This window comes from Neofelis nebulosa, chromosome 16 (genome assembly GCF_028018385.1).
Source record: "Neofelis nebulosa isolate mNeoNeb1 chromosome 16, mNeoNeb1.pri, whole genome shotgun sequence".
NCBI lineage: Eukaryota > Metazoa > Chordata > Mammalia > Carnivora > Felidae > Neofelis > Neofelis nebulosa.
The window spans coordinates 36863139-36889034 of NC_080797.1; the positions used below are offsets into that span (position 1 = coordinate 36863139).

The 25896-nt window shown below is 37.2% G+C and overlaps 1 protein-coding gene across 2 annotated transcripts in view; it reads left to right on the forward strand.

Moving 5' to 3' along the window:
• IKZF3 (IKAROS family zinc finger 3) overlaps positions 1 to 25896 on the forward strand; it is a 95259-nt gene that overhangs the window by 12377 nt on the left and 56986 nt on the right. Inside the window, exons 2-3 of one of the 2 annotated variants that reach the window (XM_058703199.1) lie at positions 13005 to 13058; positions 15449 to 15547. In XM_058703199.1, coding sequence (XP_058559182.1) covers positions 13005 to 13058; positions 15449 to 15547 — 153 coding nt within the window. Of the gene's footprint in view, positions 1 to 13004; positions 13059 to 15445; positions 15548 to 25896 lie in introns of both variants that reach the window. The other variant, XM_058703198.1, reaches the window with a different exon arrangement.

Here is a 25896-nt window from a genome sequence, read left to right on the forward strand (position 1 = left end):
GTGGTGGGGATGGAGGGAACAGAGGAAGTAGAAACATTAATACAGACTATTTTCCCCAGAAATTAGCTAGGAGGTGAGGCAGAGAAATAAGTGGGCATGTTGCTGGAGAGAAATGTGGATCAAGAGATTTTGTTTGTTTTGTTTTCCAAAGACTAATAACACTTAAACCATCTGTAATATATATATATATATATATATATATATATATATATATATATATATATATATATATATCAAGCACCAAAATTAAAACAAATCTTGAAATCTCAATTCTCAGAGACGTTTGGTTGGAGTATTAGCTATCACTGAAAATATCTTTATATATACTTGACACATAACATTTAAATACATTTCCTCACCATGAGAATTTTTAAGATATATGCTGCCCTTTTTAGTGGATGGTTGGTATAGATATAATCTGTATTCTGTAGAAGAATCATGAGAAACCCTTGAAAATCACTTTTTTCAAAAGCGGGAAGATAGTATTATAATTGCATCGCTAAGGTTTGTGATTTTAGATATTTGAAAATGTTTGAGTGTTCAATAGATTTTTTTAAATTAAGGAATAAAAAGAAGAATAAAAAATAAGGAATAAGTTATGCAGTGAAGTGCACATCTTATGTTATATAGCTTGATTAATTTTTACCTATATACACACCTTCCTGATCGAGATATGGAACATTTGCATCACCCTGAAGATTCCCTTGCTCTCATTTAAAATTGGTATCAGCACTTTGCCCCATTTAAACATTATTCATACTTCTATCATCATAGTTCAGTTTTCCTATTCTTGATTTCCATATAAGTGGAATCATATAGTACATGATTTTTTGGTATCTGGCTTCTTTTGCTCAACATACTTTTTGAGATCCACTCATATTGTTACATTTATTAGTAGTTTATTTTATTTTAATATTAAAAGGTGTAAATATACCACAATTTGCTCATTCTACTCTTAATGGACATTTGATTATTTCCAGTATTTGTCTATATTATGAACATTCATATGCATGTCTTTTTGGTGGACATAAACATTTATTTCTCTTGGATATAGATCTAGGGCTAGCATTTCTGGGTCATAGGTTAGGTGTATACTTAGCTTTGATACATACTGACAAATAGTTTCCAAAGTGGTCGGACCAGTTTACCATCTCTCTAGCAATATTGGAGAGTTCTAGTTGTTTCACATTTTACCAACGCTTGTTATTATCAGTTGTTTTTTTTAATTTTAGCCATTCTTGTGGGTGTGTAATGGTATTAAATTGTGTTTTAATTTGCATTTTTCTGATGAATAATGATGTTGAATACCTTTTCATATGTTTATTGGCCATTTAGATATCCTCATTCCTGAAGTTTTGTAAGCCTTCTGTATATTTTTTTAAGTTGGGTTGTTTATATTTTTTCTTATTGATTTTGTAGGCATTTAAAACATATTTTAGGGGCACCTGGGTGGCTCAGTCAGTTAGGCGGCCAGCTCTTGATTTCGGCTCAGGTCATCATCTCATGGTTCGTGAAATCCATCCCTGCGTCAAGCTCTGTGCTGATAGTATAGAGCCTGCTTGGGATTTTCTGTCTCCCTCTCTGTATCCCTCTCTCTCTCAAAAATAAACAAATAAACATTAAAAAAATATTTTAGATGGGGCGCCTGGGTGGCTCAGTTGGTTAAGCATCTGATTTTGGCTCAGGTCATGATCTCACTGCTCGTGAGTTTGAGCCCCGCATCAGGCTCTGTGCTAACAGCTCAGAGCCTGGAGCCTGCTTCAGATTCTGTGTCTCCCTCTCTCTCTGTCCCTCCCCTGCTTGTGCTCTGTCTCTCTCTCTCTTTCTCTTTCTCAAAAATAAACATTAAAAAATTTAATAAAAAATAAAATAAAATAATATTTTAGAAACATGTATTTTGTCAGATGTGTATTGCAAATTTTTTCTTCCAGTTTGTAACTTGCTTATTTTCTTAATCTATTTGATAAATAGATTTTTTTTTAACTTTAAGACTAATATATTAAATTTTTGGGGGGAGGATTGAGTGCCTCTCACATCCTGTTTAGAAATACTTGCCTACTCTAAGACCATAAAAATATTCTCCTGAGTTTTCCTCTAGAAATTTGATTGCTTTAGCTTTCACATTTAGGTTTATTACCCACTTTAATGATTCTGTTTTTTCAAATTTTTATTTGAATTCCAGTTAGTTAGTGTATAGTGTAATATTGGTTTCAGGAGTAGAATTTAGTGATTCATCACTTACATATAACACCCAGTGCTCATCGTAACAAGTGCTGTCCTTAATACCCATCACCCATCTAGCCCATCCCCACCTCCCTCCATCAACCCTTAGTTTGTTCTCTATCATTAGGAGTCTCTTATGGTTTGCTTCCCTCTCTCTGTCTTTTTCCTCCTTTCCCATATGTTCATCTGTTTTGTTGATTCTGTTTTTGACCCCAATTATTTTATAACAGAAACTAGACATTTTGCAATTAAAATGAAAATCTTACTTGGAGAATGTTGGATTCAATCATTTTAACACAAACATGTAAAAAAATTTTTAATGTTTATTTTTGAGAGAGAGACAGAGACAGAACTTGAGCAGGAAGGGGCAGAAAGAGATGGAGACACAGAATCCAAAGCAGGCTCCAGGTTCTGAGCTGTCAGCACAGAGCCTGATGAGGGGCTTGAACCCACAAGCTATGAGATCATGAACTGAGCCGAAGTCGGACACTTAACTGACTGAGCCACCCAGGTACCCCTAACATATTTTTTTAAGTAGCAATGACATGAAATACCATTCTTCCTTTTCTCTATATATATTCATTTGGTGGCATGTGATATCTGTGGCAAAATGAATATGTATTTATTTTTCTACAACTTTAGAGTAATTGACCTTCCAAGGAAAATAACACTAGATATTGAATTTGCTGTTTTAGACCTGTAACCAACAGTCTATAATTTCCTCATTAGACATTTAATCTAGTTGGGAAATAGGATATTTTATTAAAAAAGAATAAGGTAGGAAAAACTGGAATGGTGATGTGGGCTGTATTTGATCTGGTGTCCTTAGAGAAGTAATCTTGATATTTATTTATTTTTTATTTTTTTAATGTTTATTTATTTGGGGGAGACAGGGAGACAGAGTGCAAGCAGGGGAGGGGCAGAAAGAGAGGGAAACACAGAATCCGAAGCAGGCTCCAGGCTCTGAGCTGTTTGCATAGAGCCCCATGCGGGGGTCGAACCTACAAAGCACAGGATCATGAACCTGGGCTGAAGTCAGATGCTTAACCAACTGAGCCACCCAGGCACCCAGTAATCTTGATATTTCTTAACCTTTACCTTAGTCCAAGGTAGAAGAAGGAAAGGAAGTATTTCATGACATGAAAGGAAGTATTCCTCATGAGAGTAGAGGAATTACTCTCATTTTATATCTTCCTTTCCCCTCAATCATAGTCAACTGAAGTGTTTGAAATTATTAGGTCTGAAATCTTTTCTAGTTTTGGCCTTCTTCTAAAATCTGTAATCTATATAGGAAATCACTTTAAACATTATTTAAATTTTTTGAAACAAAAGGGAAATTCAAGACATGAATCCTGCTTCTTAATGTGTCACTGACATTGTACCCTTAGACAATTACGTGACTTTATATTTTTTGTCTTTCTTTGTGTCTTGAATTTTGTCTATATAATGGGGAGATAATAAATGCCATTGCACCTGTTTATCTTCCAGAGATGCTATGAGATAATATGAAATCTTCATTTGTACTACTGGGCTAAGTGGTTGATGTCACATTTTTGGAGAACCACAAGCAAACAAAACCAGGTTCAGAAGAAAGCTCTAACCATGAGTGAAAGTGTTAGCATCTGAGTGATAACTTATCCTGTATGTTTCCAGAGAGCTGAACTTGGACCTGAAATGTACATTTCAGGAAATTTGAGTTCAGCTATCTATATTTAAGGAGGAACTTTTTTTTAACCATTAGAGCTTTTCTGAAATGGCAAGGAATAACATTCTATATTATTGGAAGTGTGTAAGCAGAGGCTGTGCAACCCAAATAAGGGGGTATTGGAGGAAATTCAGGTAGCAGAGGAAGAAGAGGTAAGATAGCTAACATATCCACTCCAATTCTTATATTTTAATTTCATTAGGTTATAAGGATCATTTTTCATTAAACAGAACTATTCTTGGGGAGCCTGGGTCAGTTAGGCATCCAACTCTGATTTCAGCTCAGGTCATGAACTCACATGGTTTGTGAGATCAATCCCCCCATTGGGCTTCATGCTGACAGCACATGGGCCTTCTTGGGATTCTCTCTCCCTCTTTCTTTGCCTCTCCCCCGCTCACCCACGTGCTCGTGCTGTCTCTCTCTTTCTCTCAAAAATAAATAAATAAACTAAAAAGCATAACTAATCCTGTGTGGTAAGATTCCAGGAATGATTATACCTGGTAGTATTAAGAGAATTAGAGAAAGACCTTTCAGAAATAGTAGCTCACCCTTCTGTTGCCGCATTTATAGTACTAAGTGTTAATTTTGTTATTGTCGAACACATTTTTGTAGTCAATGACTCAGTTTCCTAAGCTTTTAGTTAAAAAAATTAAAAGTGGACCTTTTAGAGAAGAGAAAGCTTTTTTGTTTTTTTTTTAAGAGGCATGAGGATAGGGGAGTCAGTTTACCGTTATGAAGATAAAAAGGAGTGTCAACACTCAGAGACAGTTTTCTGGCAGCTGTCAGGGACCAATGCTACAGGCAGCTGTCGCACTTGGTACAGGATTCTTTCTAAAATTTGACATTTTGCTCACCTTTAGCACCTACACTTCCTACCAGGAAAACAGACTAGTGAATAAAATCTGATCTCTGAAACTAAGAATAGAATTTTGTTAGCTGATATTCTTCATTGAATGTCAGTTACTTAATAGTATCAAAATAAAGGCAAGTTTACAACCACTTGAGTTAAAAATATGGTTACAAATTCTGTTGCTAATGAAAATATTTGGTTTTGTTCATAGATAATTTATTTTAGAGTTAAGAAGTAAAAACTTTCACACGTGAACTTTGATGAAATCTCTATTAACCAGACTGCTGCCATTTCCAAGTTTAAATTTTATTTGTTATCTACCCCCTTTCATTTAGCAGTGCATAAAATGCTAGAATCTCTGAGAAAAATCTTAGTATCTTTTTTTATTTTTGAATGTTTATTTATTTTTGAAGGAGAGAGAGAGAGAGACAGAGCATGAGCAGGGAAGGAGAAGAGAGAAAGGGAAACAAGAACCCAAAGTGGGCTCCAGGCTCTGCGCTGTCAGCACAGAGCCCAATGCGTGTCTCAAACTCACAAATCATGAGATCATGACCTGAGCCAAAGTCAGACACTTAACCAACTGAGCCACCCAGGTGCCCCCAAAATCTTAGTATCTTAACAAAAATTCTAACTAGTGAAATTGTTTTAAATGGCATCTTCGCCAATGAAAAGAGAATCTGAAGGAATAAAAACAAATTGGAAAGTGTCATTTCTCAGCAAACATATGATGAAGGCTTGTTTTCAATACTGGTAGAAAACAATTTGAGATTGCTAGTAAAGCTTTGAGACTCTGGAGTACTTGGAAAGCTACAGAAGAAATAACCTTTAATTTTCCAGTCAAATTAGTTTGTCAGCCATCTCAGTAATAGAATAGATATAATTTTTATAACGTTTGTTATTTAAAGGTCAAGGGAAAACACTAACGATTTAATTAAAACATATGAGGAGATTGGTTATTTAGTTGTAGGAAGGGCAGGAGGACAAATGATATGAAAAGAGTGTTTGCTAGGGTTTTCTGCTAGATTATAATTTTGGCTTTTAAATGAGATAAGAAAATTGGTTTTATCAAACGATACCAAAAAAATCCTAATGGAAATATGATGCTAAGTATATTTGTGCACATACATGTGAGTATGCTTTAAAATATTTTATCTGGATGTTTGGCATCATGTGGTGTTTTATTTTATTTTATTTTATTTTACCCTCCAAAAAAGTCACATTAATGTTTCAGTCAGTATGGAAGGTGTTGTCTAGATGCTTTATATCGTTGATTACTACATTAATGAAAACTACAACTTTTTCCTGAAATTCCAACTATAGGAATTTTGGAAATATTGATAGAAGATTGCCATTGTTAAATTGTTTCCTGGTATAATATCTTTGATTTTTTCTTGGTATTTAATTTTTATATGTGGTTTGATTTATTTTTTTCCTGATCCAGAGTTTTAATGTTTGTTTTAAAGAAATAGCTTTGCAGTGGTATCCCAAGCAACAGCAGGATATTCTAAAATCTAGAGCAGTGCCATTCAGTAGAACTTTCTGTGATGATGGAAAGGTTCCTTGTCTATGCTGTCCAGTATAGTAACCACTAGCCGCATGTTCTGTTGAGTACTTGAAATGTGGGTGGTGGAACTGAGAAACTAAATTTTTAATTTTAATTAATTTACGTTTAAAGTTAAATCGCCACATGTGGCTGGTGGCTACTGTATTGGATGATACAGTATTAGTATTAGTAATAGATCTAGAGCATGGCTTGGTAAACTTTTCTGTAAATGACAAGATAGTGACTTTTATAGGCTTTGTGAGTCATATAGTCTCTGTTGCAACTTTTCAGCTATGTACTCCATTGGAGTACAGAAGCAGCCATAGACAACACGTAAATGAATGAGTTTGGCTGTGTGCCAATAAAACTTTATTTTTGGATACTGAAATTTGAATTTCATATAATTTTCCAGGGGCATGAAACAGTATTCTGATTGTTTTATCCATTTAAAAATGTAAAAACCACTCTTATTTCCCATGCTATACAAAAACAGGTGGTAAGCTGTAGTTTGCAGAACTTTGATCTAGAGTGTCTATAAGGATCAATAATAGAGGTATAAAAATTCATGTGTTCATTCAATAAATATTTATTGAGTGCCCATCATGGTTGGGCACTATTTTGGGACCTGAAGATACAGCAAAATAGTAATAAAAAATACAGACAACATTCCTGTTGTCATGAACTTACATTCTGTTAGAGGGAGATAGGTTAAAAAAGTAACAAATATATGTGTATATATGTCAGGTGGTGACAATGAAGAAATTTTATGAAGAAAAATAAGGCAGGGTAAGAGAAAAGAAAGTGACAATGGAGGATGACATTTTATTTTTTTTAATTTTTAATTAAGTTAAAAATTTTAATTTTAGTAGCGTTAACACAGTGTTATATTAGTTTCAGATGTACAATATGGTGACTCAACAATTCTATACATTACTTAATGTTCATCATGATAAGTGTACTCTTAATCCCCATCACCTGTTTCACCCTCCCCCCTCCCCCAACAGAGGATGATGTTTTTGTATAGGATAGTTAGGTAAAGCTTGTTTGGTAAGGTGGTTTTTGAGCACACATCTGAATGAAGAGAGGAAACTGGCCACATGGTGATCTGGGGGAAGAGCATTCTGGTCAGAAGGAAAGGTAAATGAAAAGGTCTTGAGGCAGGAGTATGATTTACCTATTCAAGTAACAGGAGAGATGTAGAAAATGAGGAGACTTATATTTGAACAAAATTAACACACTCTGGGATTCTTCTATCATCTGCACCAGTTATGATAAACATTGGTACAGGAAACTATATTTCAAAAGCAATACAGGGACCCTTCATTCTTAACTTTCTAGAGCATTCTTTTGGAAAATATTGTAAAGCTATGTTGACTGCCAACATATTAAAAAGATGGCAGTAATTTAACATTAAAAATATTTATATTTCAAATAGAAAAATTTTGAAGCATTTTTTTTTGTACTGAAGTGTAAAGAAATTACAAAATGACCCATTAAAAACTGGAAAGTTTTACTGTACTTAGAAATATTTAACAGGTTTCTGGTCTTCAGTTGGAATTCCTTTCACTGTCTGTCTACTACTGGGCTTCATCATTTTATAAGGACCTTTGATTTCAGGTGCAAAAAATGTACTTCAATTTCTTTTGTCCTGTGTTTTAAATATTTTTTACTGGGGCGCATGGGTGGCGCAGTCGGTTAAGCATCCGACTTCAGCCAGGTCACGATCTCGCAGTCCGTGAGTTCGAGCCCCGCGTCAGGCTCTGGGCTGATGGCTCGGAGCCTGGAGCCTGTTTCCGATTCTGTGTCTCCCTCTCTCTCTGCCCCTCCCCCGTTCATGCTCTGTCTCTCTCTGTCCCAAAAATAAATAAAAAACGTTGAAAAAAAAGAAAAAAAATAATAAATATTTTTTACTACCCAAGAAGAATATCCATGTAGCCTGATAATAGATGGTTTTAATGTTTCCTTCAAGTTCTGAATGCTAAGGTAGTCAGAATCTCCTTTTTCTCTTAGAAACTGTACTCATTTGTTTCTGGTGTTATTTGTAGCACACAAAGGCCACTTGAAAAAATATTGAGAGCTATTTAAATGTCACTGTCAGGGGGTTTAAAAGGTTCAGGGGCTGGGACCTTTTTCCTTTAGGTCACCAAATTAAAAGCCATCTAGCTCTGTAGTAAGTAAAGAATATTTTCACATGAAGGTTGTTTATGTGAAACCTTTGAGCTAGTTTTTTTTTTCTTTTCTTTTTTTTTTTCCTGTTAAGAATCCCTTTAGTGTGCAGGTTAAAAGTTTCACGTTTAGCTTTTTTTTAAACTTAAAAAAATACTATCAAACTTACAGAGAAGTTGTGATATAGTACAAAATTTTTTTTTCAGAAGCTTTGAGAATAGGTTGCTGACACAGTGCCCTATAATCCTTGAATACTTTAACGTACTAAAGTATACTTCTTCTATATAACCACAAAACAACGTCCAAATCGGGAAATTAACACTGGTACATTACTACCATTTAATCCTCAGACCCATTCAGATTTGTCCATTTGTTTCTGCAGTGTTATTTATTGCAGGAGGATTCAGCTCACAATCACACATTGTATTTAGTTGTCAAGTCTCTTCACTCTCCTCAGTCTGGAACAGTTTCTTAGTTCCTCAGTCTTTCATGACTTGACACTTTTGAGGATTACAAGCCAGTTATTTTGTAAACTATTCCTCAGTTAGAGTTCATTTTCTCATGGTTAGATTCATGTTATGTGTTTTGGCAGCAGTATCATAGAAGTGATGCTGTGTTCGGATGGCACATAATTTTCATTTGTCGTGTTACTGATGATGATCACTTTGTTCAATTACCATGGTGTCTACCAAGTTGTTTACTATGTGGTTGCTCTTTTCATCTTTGTAATAATAGGTATTTTGGAAGAAACACTTTGAAACTGTATAAATACTCCATTCATCATCTGACTTTCATTTTATTTACTTATTAATGTCAATTTGGACTCATGAATTTGTTTTTTTTTTCAATGAGTTATAATCCAATACCATCATTTTTATTTTGATACTTCCCTGTCTCAGATTTGGCCAGTGGAAACCCCTTCAAGATAATGTCTATATCTTCTAATATATCCTCTTCATTCTGTAGGCACTTCCATGCTTTGTGACACAACAAAATGTTCCAGACCCATTATGTACTTTTCCCTGCCCAAACCCTAGAATAAGCCATTTCTCCAAGAAGCCTGGATCCTTTAAATGGAGAATGATATTTAGAAATTAATATCTGGGGGCACCTGGGTGGCTCAGTCAGTGGAGTGTCCAACTCTCGGTTTTGGCTCAAGTCATGATCTCGCAGTTCATGAAATTGAGCCCCGCATCAGGTTCTGCACACTGACAGTGTGGAGCTTGCTTGGGATTCTCTCTCCCTCTCTCTGTCCCTCCCCACACACGCTTGCATGCTCTCTCTTTCTCAAAAAAAAAAAAATTAAAAAAATTTAGAAGTTAATATCTGGATGCTAGAAGTTGGTGTAGTGTTACCACTCCCAGGTGCTCTCAGTGGACAGGGCTAGGGATTATATGTATGTATATCCATACATACACGTAGACATCTATATTTTATATTTATTTATGTAGAGTAGAAGCCATGCATTCACACCAGTACCTTCATTTCCAGTACAGTACCACAGGCTTCCATATTTGTAACTCCCTTCTCTGACAGAGAAAAACCCGGCTCTTATTACCTTATTGTAGTCACTTATTTGATCAATCCTCCTTTATATAACTAATCATCCATTGCCACTACCATCCCTTCATCAGCACAGATGCTTTCCTTGCCTCGTTTGGGTTCTTACATCCTGTACCATAGCCACTATGCTATTGGACACCCTTTTCAACTGCTCAGGCTCTGACACCTCCATGTAAAACTATACCTAGTAAGTGGATCCCTTCTTCACCCCTCTCAAGTTCTGAACTTTGCACTGGAGTGCTCCTGCGCATAGAAGCTCTCCCCACTGTCCCCACGTGGGTACCTTGCTCACACCCATTTAGGCTCTGAAAACCCACACCAGACCACCTCTATGTACAAATGTCCTATTCACTATGCTCAGGCTCTGATTCATACTAGGCTATCCCTTATCTTGGATACCCTTTTTATCCCTCTTGGACTCCAGTACTGCACATGAGGCAATTCTCCAGCCTGAATGCCCTCTTTAGCCTACTCATGCTCTGATTTACATGCTGTCTGCCATGTAGAATCCTTCCTTACTTCATTCAGACTTCCCACTCCATATAGTCATACTCTCACACAGCCTGCCTTGGGCTGCTTCCATTCCTTACATGGACATTCTTCTTCCACATCTTGGGTTTTGACACCCCATACTAGGGTGCCCCTTTGCTTATTTAAAAAATATGTGTATTGGGGCGCCTGGGGGGCTCGGTCGGTTAAGCGTCCGACTTCGGCTCAGGTCATGATCTCACGGTCTGTGAGTTCAAGCCCCACGTCGGGCTCTGTGCTGACAGCTCAGAGCCTGGAGCCTGTTTCAGATTCTGTGTCTCCCTCTCTCTCTGCCCCTCCCCTGTTCATGCTCTGTCTCTCTGTCTCAAAAATAAATAAACGTTAAAAAAAATTTTTTTAAAAATGTGTATTTTCCCTGCCTTTATGCTTTGGCACTATCATCTAATGGATAATATGTCAAAAATTTAAAATTAGAATGTAAGCAGAGTAACTATATTTTTCAAGACAAAAATTGAAATAAGACTGGATAATAGTATAGAATATTTGAAATTAATACTATCCTGAACAGTTTTGGGTATATGATCATTATTAAAATAAGGAACAAAGAAGATTTTCTAGCAATGGAGTGATAGATTCTGAACAAAATATGAAAAAATCTATTACCTGAAGGCATAGGAAAATGACAAAAACAACCTGCTTTTATGGTTCTTTGTTTTAACTCAAGGGTTGGCATCAATTTTAGCCTTGGGGTGACCAAAACTTGAGTAGATAATCCATAGTTATACTGACTTAAAAAGTCATAGCAGCCACAGCAGCTGGGAAGGAAGGAGGGAAATCCTGGTGTGAAAAAGGCAGAGAGGGATTTTTTATCTATAAATTTTCTGGCTAATCCAGATCTCTAGCTGATTCTTGAACCACACATATATGGGTCATGCTCTGAGCAGCCCATCTGAGGCTAAAATATTGAACAGAGATTTATGCCTCTCCAAGACCAACCAATTTCCCTGAGACTGTGAAAGTTCTCTGTTCTGGAAAAACCCTCAATCCCAGGCATTCTGGGACATTTGGTTACCTTCAGTGCTGCTCACTATAATGAAACAAAATTCAAGTTTGAACCTATGTAAGTTAACTGCATGCTTTAAAAAGTAAAGTGAACAAAGAAAAAAAACTTCCTATACTATTCAGAGGAACATAACAGAATCCACAAATTCTGTAACATATCATTTATAATGTCCAGGGTACAATCCAAAATTATTAAGTCATATGAAGAAGCAGGAAAATGTAACCCATACTCAAGATAAAAGGAAGTCAATGGTAACTGACCCCAAGATGACATAGGTATTGGAATTGGAAGGCAAGAATCTTAAATAGTTATGCTAATTATGCTCAAAGATGTAAAGGAAAATATGCTTGTAATGAATTAACAAATAGGAAATCTTGGCAGAGAAACTATGACAAAAGAACAAAATGGAAATCTGAGAACTAAAAATTATAATATCTGAAATAGAAAACTCATTGGACAGACTTAACAACAAATCAAGATGACAGAAGAAAGAGTAAGTGCATTCGAAGGTATATCAATGAAAGTATTCAATCTGAACAACAGAGAAAATAAAACATTGGGGTTGGGGAAGAACAGAGCCTCAGGGGAAGTGGGGAAATATTAAAAAGTCTAACATATATGCAGTTGAAGTCCTAGAAGGAAAGGAGCAAGAGGATGGAGAAGAAAAACTATTTGAAGAAATAATAACTGAAAATTTCTCAAGTTTAGTGAAAAACATAATTTTACAGAAGCTCAGTGAGAGAGAGGGCCAAGTGGGATAAATTCAAATAAAATCATATGTAGGCATATCATAGTCAAACTGCAGAAAACCAAAGGTAAAGGGAAAATCTGGAAAGCATTCAGAGAAAAAGAATACATTGTATATAGGAAAGCAATAATACAACTATCACTGACTTCTCATCAGAAACAATAGAGCCTAGAAGGTAGTAGAATGTCATCTTTAAAGTGCTGGAAGAAAACTGTCAACCCAGAATTCTGTATCAAGTAAAAATATCCTTTAAAATTGAGGGCAAAATAAAGATATTTCCAAATAAATGTAAACTAAGAAAAGTTGTCACTCACATAGTTGCATTACTAGAAATGCTAAGGGAAGCTCTTTTGACTGAAGAGAGATAATACCAGATGGGAACTCAAGTCTTCAGGAAAAAAAAGAAAAGTACTAGAAATGTTAAGTATAAAGTTCTAATTTTTTTCCTCTTAATCTCTTTACAATACAATTGCTGTGTAAATAATTCCTTTTATTCTCCTTGAGGTACTTTTTAGGGAGGGTAGAGGAAAAGAACAGTCCTGCTCTGAAGGGGAAATCTGCTAAAGCTTCCAAAATAATATCCTTATTAAATTTAGAATCCTCAAATCTGAAAAAAAATTAAGTAGCTAATATTTATAATCCTTTTCTTTTCAGATATAAAACCAAATGTGGAACTGAAAAGCACTCAGGAACAGCCTGTGCCCACAGGTAACATCAGGTCTTTCCTTTCTAGAAATATACCTTTACTGAAATTACCAAAGAAAGATAAATATTCTGATTATAGTAAAAATGCTATAGAAATGTGTTGGGAAAAAACATAGTTGTCTCTTTCTGATACAAAAATAACTCATCCATTTACATTATATAAATTATTTGGCATCATAGGGCCAAACCTAATGTTGATCACTGGTTTTTTTTTTTTCCTTTTAATTATTTTTAACTGACTAGTTTAAATAAAAGCAGTTTTTGTTGACCAATGTAGTAGCTTATGTTTCATCAGCTTGTGCTTTTCACTCTAGATAGTGGTCAGCAAAATTTTTGTGAATGGCAAGATAGTAAATATTTTAGACTTTGTGGGCAATATAGGATCTCTGTCACATATTCCTCTTTATGTTTTTTGCAACCTTTTAAAAATGTACAAACCATTCCTACTTCCTGGGCCCATATAAAAACAAGCCATTGCTTGTGGCTCTCAGGCCATAGTTTGCTGACTCCTGCTCCAGAATAAACTAGAGACATTTAAAATAATCTATTTCCTAAAAATAACTTCCATGTTTCCTAGATTGATTAACCCACTTTGTTTGGATCATAATTTGTGCTACATTACAAAATTAACCACTGGAGTACCTTTTTGTTATTATCAATTATAACCTTATATTTTAATTGAACCAGGACCTCATGTTAGTTGTTCAGGTGTGCACTTTATGTTAATCATTTTAAGCTTGAGAAAAGTGAACTACTATTTAGAACAGTGTCTTATTGTTCATAGAGTACATGTTACAATATGCAGAAGTTAGGAGCTTAATGTGTTTATAAATCAAAACATGAGTCCATGATAACCATATTTTCAGCATCTGTTAGTCATGGATTTTATGAAATATGTTTCTATTTTACTCCTGTATTCCAGCACAAGTCCTGCTCCATCTATTCGGTCACTGGTGAGCTGGAAGGAATACCACTGCAGAGTTTCTAGTCACTTTCCCTATTTCACCTAGCGTAAATGCCACAGGATTCAGTTTCTTTGACTATTTGTTGTATGTAGTAGGTACTCAATAAATATTTTATAAACATTAGAAAGGAGTTTGATAGAGGGACACCTGGGTCTCTCAGTCAGTTAAGCATCCAATTTTGTCTCAGGTCATGATCTCACGGTTCGTAGGTTCAAGCTCCATGTCGGGCTCTGTGCTGATGGCTCGTAGCCTGGAGCCTGCTTTGGATTCCAAGTCTCCCTCTCTCTCTGCCCCTCCACTGCTCATGCTCTGTCTCTCTTTCTCTCAAAATAATAAATTAACGTTAAAAAAAAGAAAAGAGGGGCGCCTGGGTGGCTCAGTCGGTTAAGCGTCCGACTTCGGCTCAGGTCATGATCTTGTGGTCCGTGGGTTCGAGCCCCGCGTCGGGCTCTGTGCTGACAGCTCAGAGCTTGGAGCCTGTTTCAGCTTCTGTGTCTCCCTCTTTCTCTGACCCTCCCCTGTTCATGCTCTCTCTCTATCTCAAAAATAAATAAATGTTAAAAAAAAATTTAAAAAAGAAAAGAGTTTGAAAATGAATAAGTTTTTAGTTTATTTCTTTTGTTAATATCTTTTTAAGCTACTATGCTTGTACATGAAATAATACACCACATTGTTCCTTTTTTCTAATGTCTAATAATATCAATATTTATTGTACAAAAGTATATTTCTGTTAAACTTGATTTTTAACAAGTTTGCTGTTTATTTAAGCATGCTTTTATTATGTCTGCTCCCTTTCACTTGTGAACTCACATAATACTTTGTATTTCCCTTACTCTCTTGTCTGAGTCTGCATTATACTTATGATCTTGTCTTAATCTATATCTGCCAATTATAAGCTCCTTGAGGATAGGAATTATTACTTTTTCATATCTATAGCCTTGTCAGCATTTAGTAAATGTTCAAAGAAATAAAGGAACTTGAGGGCCAATATGTTTTCCACAGAATCACATTTATAATGTGAACAGAAAAGGAAAATAGGATTTGATATACAGTTGCATATGGGTTTCCTTTTAGGAAAGCATCTTCCCAAATCAGATTATGCCAGTATTTTTGAGCTCAGTATTTCCCATCACTACACAAATACTTCTTGGTCATAAATAACAACAGCATCCTACTGAATATTGTGAGACATATCAAAAGAGAGAGGATTTCTGTCAGGAAGGAATATGAATACATTTTAACTCAGGTGCACCCTGGGCATATTTCTAAACCTCAAGAGTTATCACATATATTCCACTTGGTGTATATATGAAAGAATTCTGTCTATCATTGAGATACTGTGCTGAAATGGGAGTCTACTTAATACATGTTTATAAAAACTCTTTAAAATTTGACTGAATAGTTAAAATTCTTTTTATCTCCTAGAAGGTCCAGTGATTTTGAATGACTACGATTTAACCAAACCTCATGAAACAGAAAATGCAGACAGTGTGGAAGGCCCAACCAATGAAGATGAAGATATAGGAGGTGAGCCACTGAGTACAGACTAAAAATGGTTATAGATATGGTTGAGGCTAAATATGTGGAAGAAATCAGAAACTTGCATTTGTGGGTTGAGTTGAAAGTAATTTTTGTTCATTTTACGAATATTAATATTTAATAATTTGCTAAAGGGTATCAGCAAACTTTGAGAATTTAAGGTGCTTATTCAGTATTCAAGTTATACTAACTTCATTTCTAAAATGTTTATTTGACCCTTTTCTGTTGTAAAAATAATACATGTTCATTATGGAAATTGTGGGGTATTTCCCAACACCAACAACCAATTCTCCAATTCTTCAGAGAATAACTGGGTGTCCCACAATTCCATTAAATTCTCATACTAACTCCTGGAATTAGCAAAGAACCCAGATGTTAAAGGCTCAGTCCCACAAGACTGTCCTCACTTTAGACACCAGTTGAAGCTACCAGGTCTCCATGTTACCTACATTTCTGTCCAGGTTGGCTACAAATGCAGGATTTTCCACACCCACTCTCCTCAGGTTTGATAAGTTGCTAGAATGACTCAGAGAATTTAGGAAAGTGCTTTACTATTACTAGTTTATCATAACGGATACAATTCAAGAACAGCCAAATGGAAGAAATGCATAAGGGAAAGTATGTTTAAGACTTTTTATAGAGCTCAATCTTCAGAACCTACCCAGTGCCCCCCTATCACTTTGTCTTTCTGGTGATGAGCCCATCCTGACTAGGGCCCTTACCCTAAGTCGCCTCATTAGCAGAAACTTAGGTGTGATTGAAAAGAGATTATTATAAATAACAAAAGATACTCCTATCTCTCAGGAAGATTCCAAGGTTTGGGAGGACTCTTGTGCCAGGAACCTGGGACAAAGACCAAATATATTTTTGTATTTTACCATAGGCCACCCACTGGTCTTTGAGCACGAATCTCTTGTAACAAAGGATCATAGGGGCGCCTGGGTGGCTTAGTCCATTAAGCATCCAACTTCGGCTCAGGTCATGATCTCGTGGTTTGTGAGTTCGAGCCCCACACCAGGCTCTGTGCTGACAGCTCAGAGCCTGGTGCTTGCTTCAGATTCTGTGTCTCCCTCTCTCTCTGCCCCTCACCTGCTCACTTTCAAAAATAAATAAAACACTAAAATTTGTTTTACAAAATGATCGTAAAAGTCAAGATCCTGGCACATTACTACAGTCACATTCAGTCATTAATAATTATTCTGGTTGAAAATGTCTCCCAGGGTGAGGTCACTCAGGTTTACAGCCTTCCATTTGATTTTGTCAGGTTCCAAAAACAGGAATGGTCTCAGCAATGTATGGCTTCACCTTTTCAGCATCTGGTATAATTGAACTGAGAGACAATATTTACAAGTTTCTTGTTCTGAGCCTCTCTTGGCATTTTAATATAATAGTGCATTTCCTTCATTATATAATCCATTGATTGATTCCTTTACCCTCAGCTACTATTCCTTCTTCTCTTCATCTACCTGAACTTTTCCACTTTTGGAAGGAACATGAGGTTTAGCTGCTGTGCTGGTCTAGATTGCAGGCAGCAATACTAGTGTAGCAAGTGCCTCCCCCTCAATCCACTCCTGTTCATATAGGGTAGAGTTACTTAGGTACAGAACTAGCAGGCTATTTTTGCCACTAGCAGTATAGCTGCAGTCACTGTTAACCTCAGTTTTGCCAAATGGAGTGAAGGCACAACCTACCCTATCAGGCCTTTAGGAATTCTGACATAAAGGTTTAACACTGTAGCTACTTGGGACGTGTGGGTGGCCCAGTCGGTTAAGTGTCCAACTTCGGCTCAGGTCATGATCTCACGGTTCATGAGTTTGAGCCCCGCATCAGGCGATATGCTGATAGCTCAGAGCCTGGAGCCTGCTTCGGATTCTGTATCTCCGTCTCTGTCTCTCTGCCCCTCCCCTGCTCACTCTCTCTCAAAAATAAATGAACGTTAAAAATTAAATAAACAACAAACCTGTAGCTACAGTTTCTTGCTTAGGAATCATCTCTGTTTCTGTCATTTGTTGCAGCGCTGGTCCTATGACTACTGCATCAGGTAGGAAAGAGAAAGCTGAGGTGATGTGAGGAAGAAAAAAAAGTATGGTCATGAAACCAGTGTCCTCTCCTCTTAGGAAGAATTATAGTCATACCAATATTTCTCCCCCCCATGGAAAAAATTGCATAGTCACACTAGCATCCTCTTCCATCTCTCTTCCCCAGATTCACCAGAAAAACAGGAATATATCAACAGGGACATTCCCTTAATCCTGCTCATGTTAAGTGTGAGCACACATTCTTGAAGACACTAAACCAGCCAGCCCTTCATGTCTACACGTTCCCGTTTCAAACAACCAGTGTTTCAGTTGCCTGTTCCAATTCTCTATGAAACTATTCTTCTGAGGACAGTATCTCTCTGCCCATCATTTGACATTATGGACTGTAAAGTGTGTTCTTGTCCCAAAGAAATGTGATTTGGTGGCCCAAATTGATGCAGTATCTTCTGATCTGGGTTGTGGGGTTTTTTTATTTGTTTGTTTTTGGGGTTTTTTTGGTTTTGTTTTGTTTTTTAGTACCCTGACCATTTGCATCTACAACCAGGTAAGCAATACACAGTCCAGAGTCAGTGTCTATTCTGTCAAAAACCATTTGTAAGCCCCCTGGGGCTACTGGCATTGGTTCAGTGTAATCCACTTGCCAGCTATGTATAGGGCCTTACCTCTGAGGAATCTTCCCCATAGCCATCGGAAGCCTCTGTCTCTCTTGTTGGCAGATAGAACAGTTATTGTTGGCATTTTGAGCCTCAGAGAGTGCAAAAGGAATATGTCCAGATTCAGCCCTCTGTATTTCTGTGGTCCCCAAATGTCTATGCCTTTCATGGACACCATTTGGCCACTTCAAGTAAGTACACTGTGATATCCACTTGGTTCCAATCCCCTTCCAAACGTGGAAAGGGATTCTTCTGATGGGCATTGACATGTCCTACTTTAATGCACTCCTCAGATTCCTGTAGTGATTTCCATACGGTCATGCCCTATATGGGCATCGCTTTAAAAGACCAGTTTTCAAGGCACCTGGCTGGCTCAGTCAGTAGAGCGTGTGACTCTTGATCTCAGGGTTGTGAGTTAGAGCCCCACACTGGGTGTAGAGATTACTTAAATAAATAATCCTTATAAATAAATAAATAAATAAATAAATAAATAAATAAATAACCAGTTTTCCTTCTACCTATCCATATGGCCTGGCCACTGGCCATCACTCATGAATCAGGTAAAAACCAAAATGTGGAGGCTTTTGTCATTGTTAAAATTCTTCCATCACTGCTAGGAAAACAGCATGTAATTCATCCCACTGAACTGATGTTTTTACATCTTCAATCAGAGTGGTGGTCTTCCAAACAGGATATTGTTCATTTACCTTGGAACAGCTATCCAGCAGCTCTTTGCTGGTCAGTCAGTAGCTGTTTATCAGACACTTCTAAGCAATGATAGAATCTGGCAGCCTCATACAGTTCCAAAGTCAGTCCTAGGAGAGAAGAGGCTCACTGCTTGTCAGTACCTCCTGCTTGCATTCCTCAGGTAGCATAATCCTGTATAAGCCATTTCCATTTTATTGTGGAACTGTCTTGGGTATTGCCCTCCCAGAAGCATTAGAGCATTTCTGTGACATCACCTACGATATCATGGGTATGCCAGATGTTAAGATTGTTTTTTCTGCAGTCATAGGGCAGTTTCAATTGCCTCTACTAATTGCCTCTGAAATGGAATTCTTGATTCCACCATCCCAACAGTCATCACTGGGAAACACTTGCAGACTTTTGCCATAAAGCCCAGTCTATGCTCCATATGGACCCATCATCTGTCCCCACCAGCGCTGCAGCTTCTCTTCTACACTGTGGGCTTGGACAAGCTTATCCATCCCCATTTAGAATGTCCGATTAATAGGACAGATTTACATGACTTCTGTCTTATGGAAACAATCCCCCAGTCAGATACAATGTCCATGCCCATAATACATTCAGGTGAAAGAGATGCAGCCACTTCAAACATACCAGCTTTCCTCCAGACTTTCACATTAGTCTTTCAACCCTTCCATTCTTAACTGTAGCCTCCATCAGGACTTTATGAACAGGTTTTAGTTTTATAAAATGAAGTAAGGGAGATGTTTCCCAGTCAGACATAATATCCATTCCCATAACACTTTCAGGTAAAGGAGGCACAATTTCTTTAAATACAGCCTATTTCTGGGGCGCCTCGGTGGCTCAGTCAGTTAAGCATCTGATTCTTGATTTTGGCTCAGGTCATGATCTCACAGTTCATGAGATAGAGCCCTACATGGGTCCGCACTGAGGTCTGCGCTAATAGCCAGAGCCTGCTTGGGACTCTCTCCCTTCTCTCTCTGCCGTTGCCCCCCTTGCATGCTCTTGCTGTCTCTCAAAATAAATAAATAAATTTTGGGGGTACCTGGGTGGCTCAGTCGGTTAAGTGTACGACTTTGGCTCAGGTCATGATCTCACAGTTTGTGAGTTCGATCCCCACGTTGTGCTCTGTGCTGACAGCTTGGAGCCTGGAGCCTGCTTCAGATTGTGTCTCCCTCTCTGCCCCTAAACTGCTTGCTCACTCACTCTTTCTCTCTCTCTCTCTCTCTCTCTCAAAAGTAAATAAAATATTTTTTGAAATTAAAAATAAATAAATAAATAAACTTAAAAATAATAAACAGTCCAATTTCCACCAAGCCTCCCCTTTAATCCTATCAACCCTTACATTTTTATATTCTCTCAAATTGAAGGCCCCTATAAGGCTTCACATAACAAGCCACAGTGAATGAGGTTTCCATGTCAGGGAGTCCCAGAAACTTTTCTTCTCCACCCTCCTAACCATTTTACCCCTTCACATGCTGAAGACTTTAGGTCCCTAGTTAGAGGTTGAGCCCATCCCTTTTGTCATGACAAAGATTAATCTGTCCGACTATTGCCCTAGCTGATTTCAGATCAGATTTCTGTTTGTAATCTTTGCTTTCTGGCTTTGTAAGTTCCTGTACACTGAAGAGAAGAGTGGACTTGTTTGGGGCCCTTTAAGGGAGGCGGTCCCTTTGGTCTACCCAACCTTGCACATTGCTGTCTTAAGACCTTAAGACCTTTGTTTCAACCCCATCAATATGTTTCCTTTATCCTGTTTCTTAATAACAATCTGAAGATTTTCACCCTGCTGAGATAAGTCCTTTGACTATCCCCTTTATTTTTCTTCTTTGCTTTGGACTTACCAATGTTTGCTTTATTCTTCTTATTTCTTAATAACCATTTACAATTTTCCACCTTGCTGGGACAAGTCCCTTGACTCTCCCTTCTGCCTTTTCTCATTTTCTTGTTAATTAACCTAATGTTTTTATTAGCATCTGTAAAACCCAAGAGGGGAAGCTAAGGCAGCAGATTCACTCAGGTTTCTTGGACTGTTACTTGATTTTGCAGCAGGAAGGTTACACGGGGTGCCTGTGCAAAAAGGCAGAAAACTGTGTTTTCTTAGATTCTGTATTTGTCTCTTTGGCATCCATTCACCTCAGGACCAGTTTTATTAACTGTATTGTCTTATATTCGTATTTTGGATGCTTTGACATTTGGGGTCCTTACAGACCTGAGGAAAGGCTGCTTTTCCCGGGGATAGCCAATTCTTACAGATAGCAGAGGCGTTAGCCAAGATCATGCTTTTCATATACAAATCAACCAATCTGGAGTCTGTATGTCTCGCCCATCTTCTTACCTAACTCTCATACACCAAGTTAATATTTCCTCTGCCCAAAATCATCTTACAATGAAGTATATCAGATAACTGGAGACCATTCTATGTCCCAAAGTCTTCCAGAATTATTCAAACCAGCCAATCCTAAACTATTTACTCTGCCTACCTTGCCTTTTCTCATAAACTCCAATAAAAACGCTAGCCTAGGATTTCCTTCACTGCTCTTTTCTGCCTCCTGACTGGCACTGGTGCTTTCCCCTGTGACCCTGTGTGGCATGTGGCAGTACCCCTCTATGAGTCCTGTGAGTATAATAAACTTCTTCCTTCAAATCTTTGTTCTCATCTCCTCTTATAGCTCTACCAGCTTCACCATACCATATCCAATATGCATGCTCTTAGAATACCCCTTTAAACCACAGCATTTACCATGACCAGGGTAACAGGCACATTCCATGAATGAATATGTCTGTTATCATAAAGCCAATCCTATATGGCTTACATACAAAGTATATCAGCTGTTACACTTCGGTGTTCCACTCAGCATTTATAAATGGAGGCAGACAGTCCTCTTCTCAGGGTAAACAGACCCTAGAGTGGTTTTATCTAGTCCACCAGACTGCTGTGTGTCTGGATCATGTATAGCCATCTGTGATTATTCCATAGTGAGTTGTGGGTTGGGTATCAACTCAAACATGTTCTTCTTCTCTGTAGAATTCAAAACCAAATATACTTGCTCTAAATTAGTCACTCTTACTGTCCATTTTAGTAATGGTTCTTCAAGAAGCTGATGATACTGATTCACAAAATGAGGTGCCTTCACACTATACCCCCTGATTTCAATAGTTTCTCGGTTTTTCCCTCCCTCAATGTGAACTCTCTTTTTGGTGACCAGAGGTCTTAGAGGTCCTCTCTGTTGTTACCTCAAAATTTTACCTTTTGGGGAGCTTTTAGCCTAATATCTGAAGCTTAAACCAGCCAAAGTCTGAGCTTGGTCTAACATCAAGGTTTGAGCCAAAACTCTCTTTTCATTTCATTTTCATAGTAACCAATTTCACCTTTTCCCGATTAGTTTGCATTTTTTTATGAACCCAGTGAACCACTCCCCAGGAATTGGATCCATTTCTGAAAACCCTTGGTAATTTTACCTTTAGTAACTGATCATAACATAGCTCCTTAACCATAACATGAGTCACCACATGGCCAGGACTCAGAAGTTCCTAATTTCTTGCTCTTTCTTCCTTTCTCTTCCCAAACCACATGTTTCCACGAGCCAGACTGTTCTAGCAAATCCCACTCCTGACACCAATTCTGGGATTTTTTTTTTTTTTCTTTTCCAACAGCAACAACCAATTCTTCAGACTCCAATTGGGCAACTAAAAATTCAATTCAGTTATCATACTAACTCCTGGAGCATAGAACCCACAGGTTAAAGGCTCAGTCCCACAGAACCCACAGGTTAAGGGCTCAGTCCCACAAGACTGCCCTCACTTTAGATACCAGTTGAAACTACCAGGTCTCCATGTTACCTGCACTTCTCTCCAGCTTGGCTACAAATGAAGGATTTTCCGTACCCACCCCCCTCAGGTTTGATAAGTTGCTAGAATGACTCAAAGAATTTAGGAGAAATTTTTACTTAATGTTTCTAGTTTAGTATAAAGGACCAACTCAGGAACAGCCAAATGGAAGAGATGCATAGAGAAAGGTATGGAGTGGTGGGGCATAGACCATCCATGCCCTCTCTGGGCACACCACCCGCCCATCATCTTGATGTGTTTACCAACCCAGAAACTCTCTGAATCTCATTATTCAAGAGTACTTATAGAACTCAATCTCCAGTCCCTACTCCCCTTCCCAGAGCTTGGTGGTTGTGACTGAAACCCTTAACCCTTAACCACTTGGTCTTCCTGGTGACTACCCCATCCTGAGGTTAACTAAGGACCCCATCCTAAGTTCATTAGTATAAACTCAGGTATGATTGAAAGGAGGTTGTTATGAATAACAAAAGACACTCCTGTCACATAGGAAATTCCAAGGGTTTTAGGAACTCTGTCAGGAACTAGGGACAAAGACTAAATATATTTTTATATTTTACCACAGTTTGGAAAGTTCATAGAAAGAAAAAAGAAAAATTCACCTCTATCCTTGCCACCCAAATATAGTCTGTATCAGCAGTATGGAAAACTTCTAGGCTTTTTGTGAATTTGGAACACTATATTTATATTAACATTGCACACATTTTATGCTAATATTTATGTTGCTAAATCCGATCACTATTCCTTTATGAATGTCACTCAGATCTCATCTTAGATGTCATTTCTTCAGAGAGATTTTCCCTAACAACCCAGTGACTATTCTTTTTTTATCCAGTCGTTATTTTAACACACTACCCTATTTTAATTCTCTGCATGGCACTTACCGTGGATAATTTTGGAGTTTTATTTATTTCTTTATCCTTCTACCTTTTATGAGCCAGGATCTTGGGCTGTCTTTTTCACTGCTAGATATTTGTAGCACCTAGAATAGTACTTGGCTCATAGTAGGGTGTACAATAAATATTTGTCAAATAAGTAACTAAATGAGTACGTTAGGTTAATTATACATGTGTATCTATGTGTTTCATAAAGGAAGAAAAGAAAAAAAAAAAGAATGTTTGAGATCTTTTCCTTTTGTCTTAGATTCTTAAGGGACCAAGAAATACAATTCTGTGTCTAAAACTTCTGAGATTCAAATCACAGCTTCAACTAACATTCCAGCTCTGCCTAGCTGTACATTAATTTGTACCAGTTCTTAACCACAGAGACTGAAAAAATGCTGCCTGGCACAGGATGTGGTCATTTGTGCTGAGGAAAGGCATACAATGTTCTATCAGTTTTATGCAACCTCTTGAAGATGCCATCCATGGAGTCACACTCAGAATAAGGCAAACAATAACTGTGCCTCTGGCTTGCATTTTTCTGAATTAGTGTTTCCGAGTTCTGGTAGGTGATGCCATTTAAGTTTAAGTTTGAACTTTTGATCAGGAAATTTATAATTTATGTTAGAATTTGCTCTGGATTCAGAAGTAGCCTGTGAGTTTTATGTTTTTCAGGTGATCAGAAAAAAAAAAAAAAAACCCCAACAGGTTAAATACTCAAACATAAACAAAACACCAAAGAATTTCATTCAACAATAGGAATTTAAAACAAATATTGTAAAAACTCATGTGATACAGCACTTCTCTGGGAATCCATACAATAGATTCCAGTCCTCTACATTTTGACCCTGCTCCAGAAGTGCTTCCAAGGAGAAAAGAGAGAGATTCAGTCTCTGTGGTCCACTCAATCAATTTGGGTCATCTTCAACTGCTGTAGCTTCTGGTGCCATTTCTATTGCCTTACCTTCAATTCGATGTCAGTGATGATTGGGATGTTGGTGTATTTTTCTCAGTTGTTAGGGGTCTGGGAGTGTCCTAATGGTTCTTGGTAGAGACTAGAAGATATAATCAATCATTCTAAATGATTTGGGAGAGAAGAAATGGCTGTTTCCTTTAAGCCTGATTTAAAAAGAAAAGAACAGGGGTGCCTGGGTGGCTCAGTTGGTTAGGCGTCTGACTTGGGCTCAAGTCATGACCTCAGGGTTTGTGAGCCTGAGCCCCGCATCAGGCTCTGTGTTGACATCTCAGAGCCTGGAGCCTGCTTTGGATTCTGTGTCTCCTTCTCTCTCTGCCCCTCCCCAACTTGTGCTCTGTCTCTCTATGTCTCTCAAAGAATAAGTAAATGTAAAGAAAAAAAAAAGAAATGAACAGGCTAACTTTAGCATTATTTTATTATTTCATTATTAAACTCCAAACTGATTATTGTACTGTTAATGCTAGCACTTAATCTGAATCATATACCTTTGGAAAAGGATGTTACAAGGTCTCTGCTTTTTAAAAAGATAAAATATGATCAGTACATACAAATTATACATGCTAAATTGAAAAATAATAGGACTGAAAAGTAGCATTGCCTGATAGAAGATATGCCTATTGCATAATAAGGTACTTCTGTCATATGTAGCATAGAGATGCATTAAGACTAGTTAGGATTATACTTTTAAAGGTAGTTAGAATTAATTTTTTAAAGAAAATTTAGCTATAATGTAATAATGATAAACAAATTTAAAAGCATACTTTAGAGGATCCGATTTTATTTAAGTTTAATGGAAGCATTTTTTCTAATGTTCTTTAAAAAGTTTTAGAACCAAGATCTGTCTTGGAATATTTTAAATTCAGAATAAATGTAATCATGTCTGATTTATATGTTAAAGAAAGTGAAATGTCATGTGCATCTAAGTTTCCAGCTCTTAGAAAATTGTTTTATACCAAAGAGACTCATAAATATGGAGAACAAACTGAGGGTTGCTGGAGGGGTTGTGGGAGGGGGGATGGGCTAAATGGGTAAGGGGCATTAAGGAATCTACTGAAATCATTGCTTCACTATATGCTAACTAATTTGGATGTAAATTTTAAAAAATAAAAAATAAAGTTAAATCAAAAAAGAAAAAGAAAATTGTTTTATAGAAGATTAGAATGCTAACTTTATTTTTCTCTTATGGAATGATAGACTAAATTTTTTAGGGGGAAAGAGTGTTTACCAATTG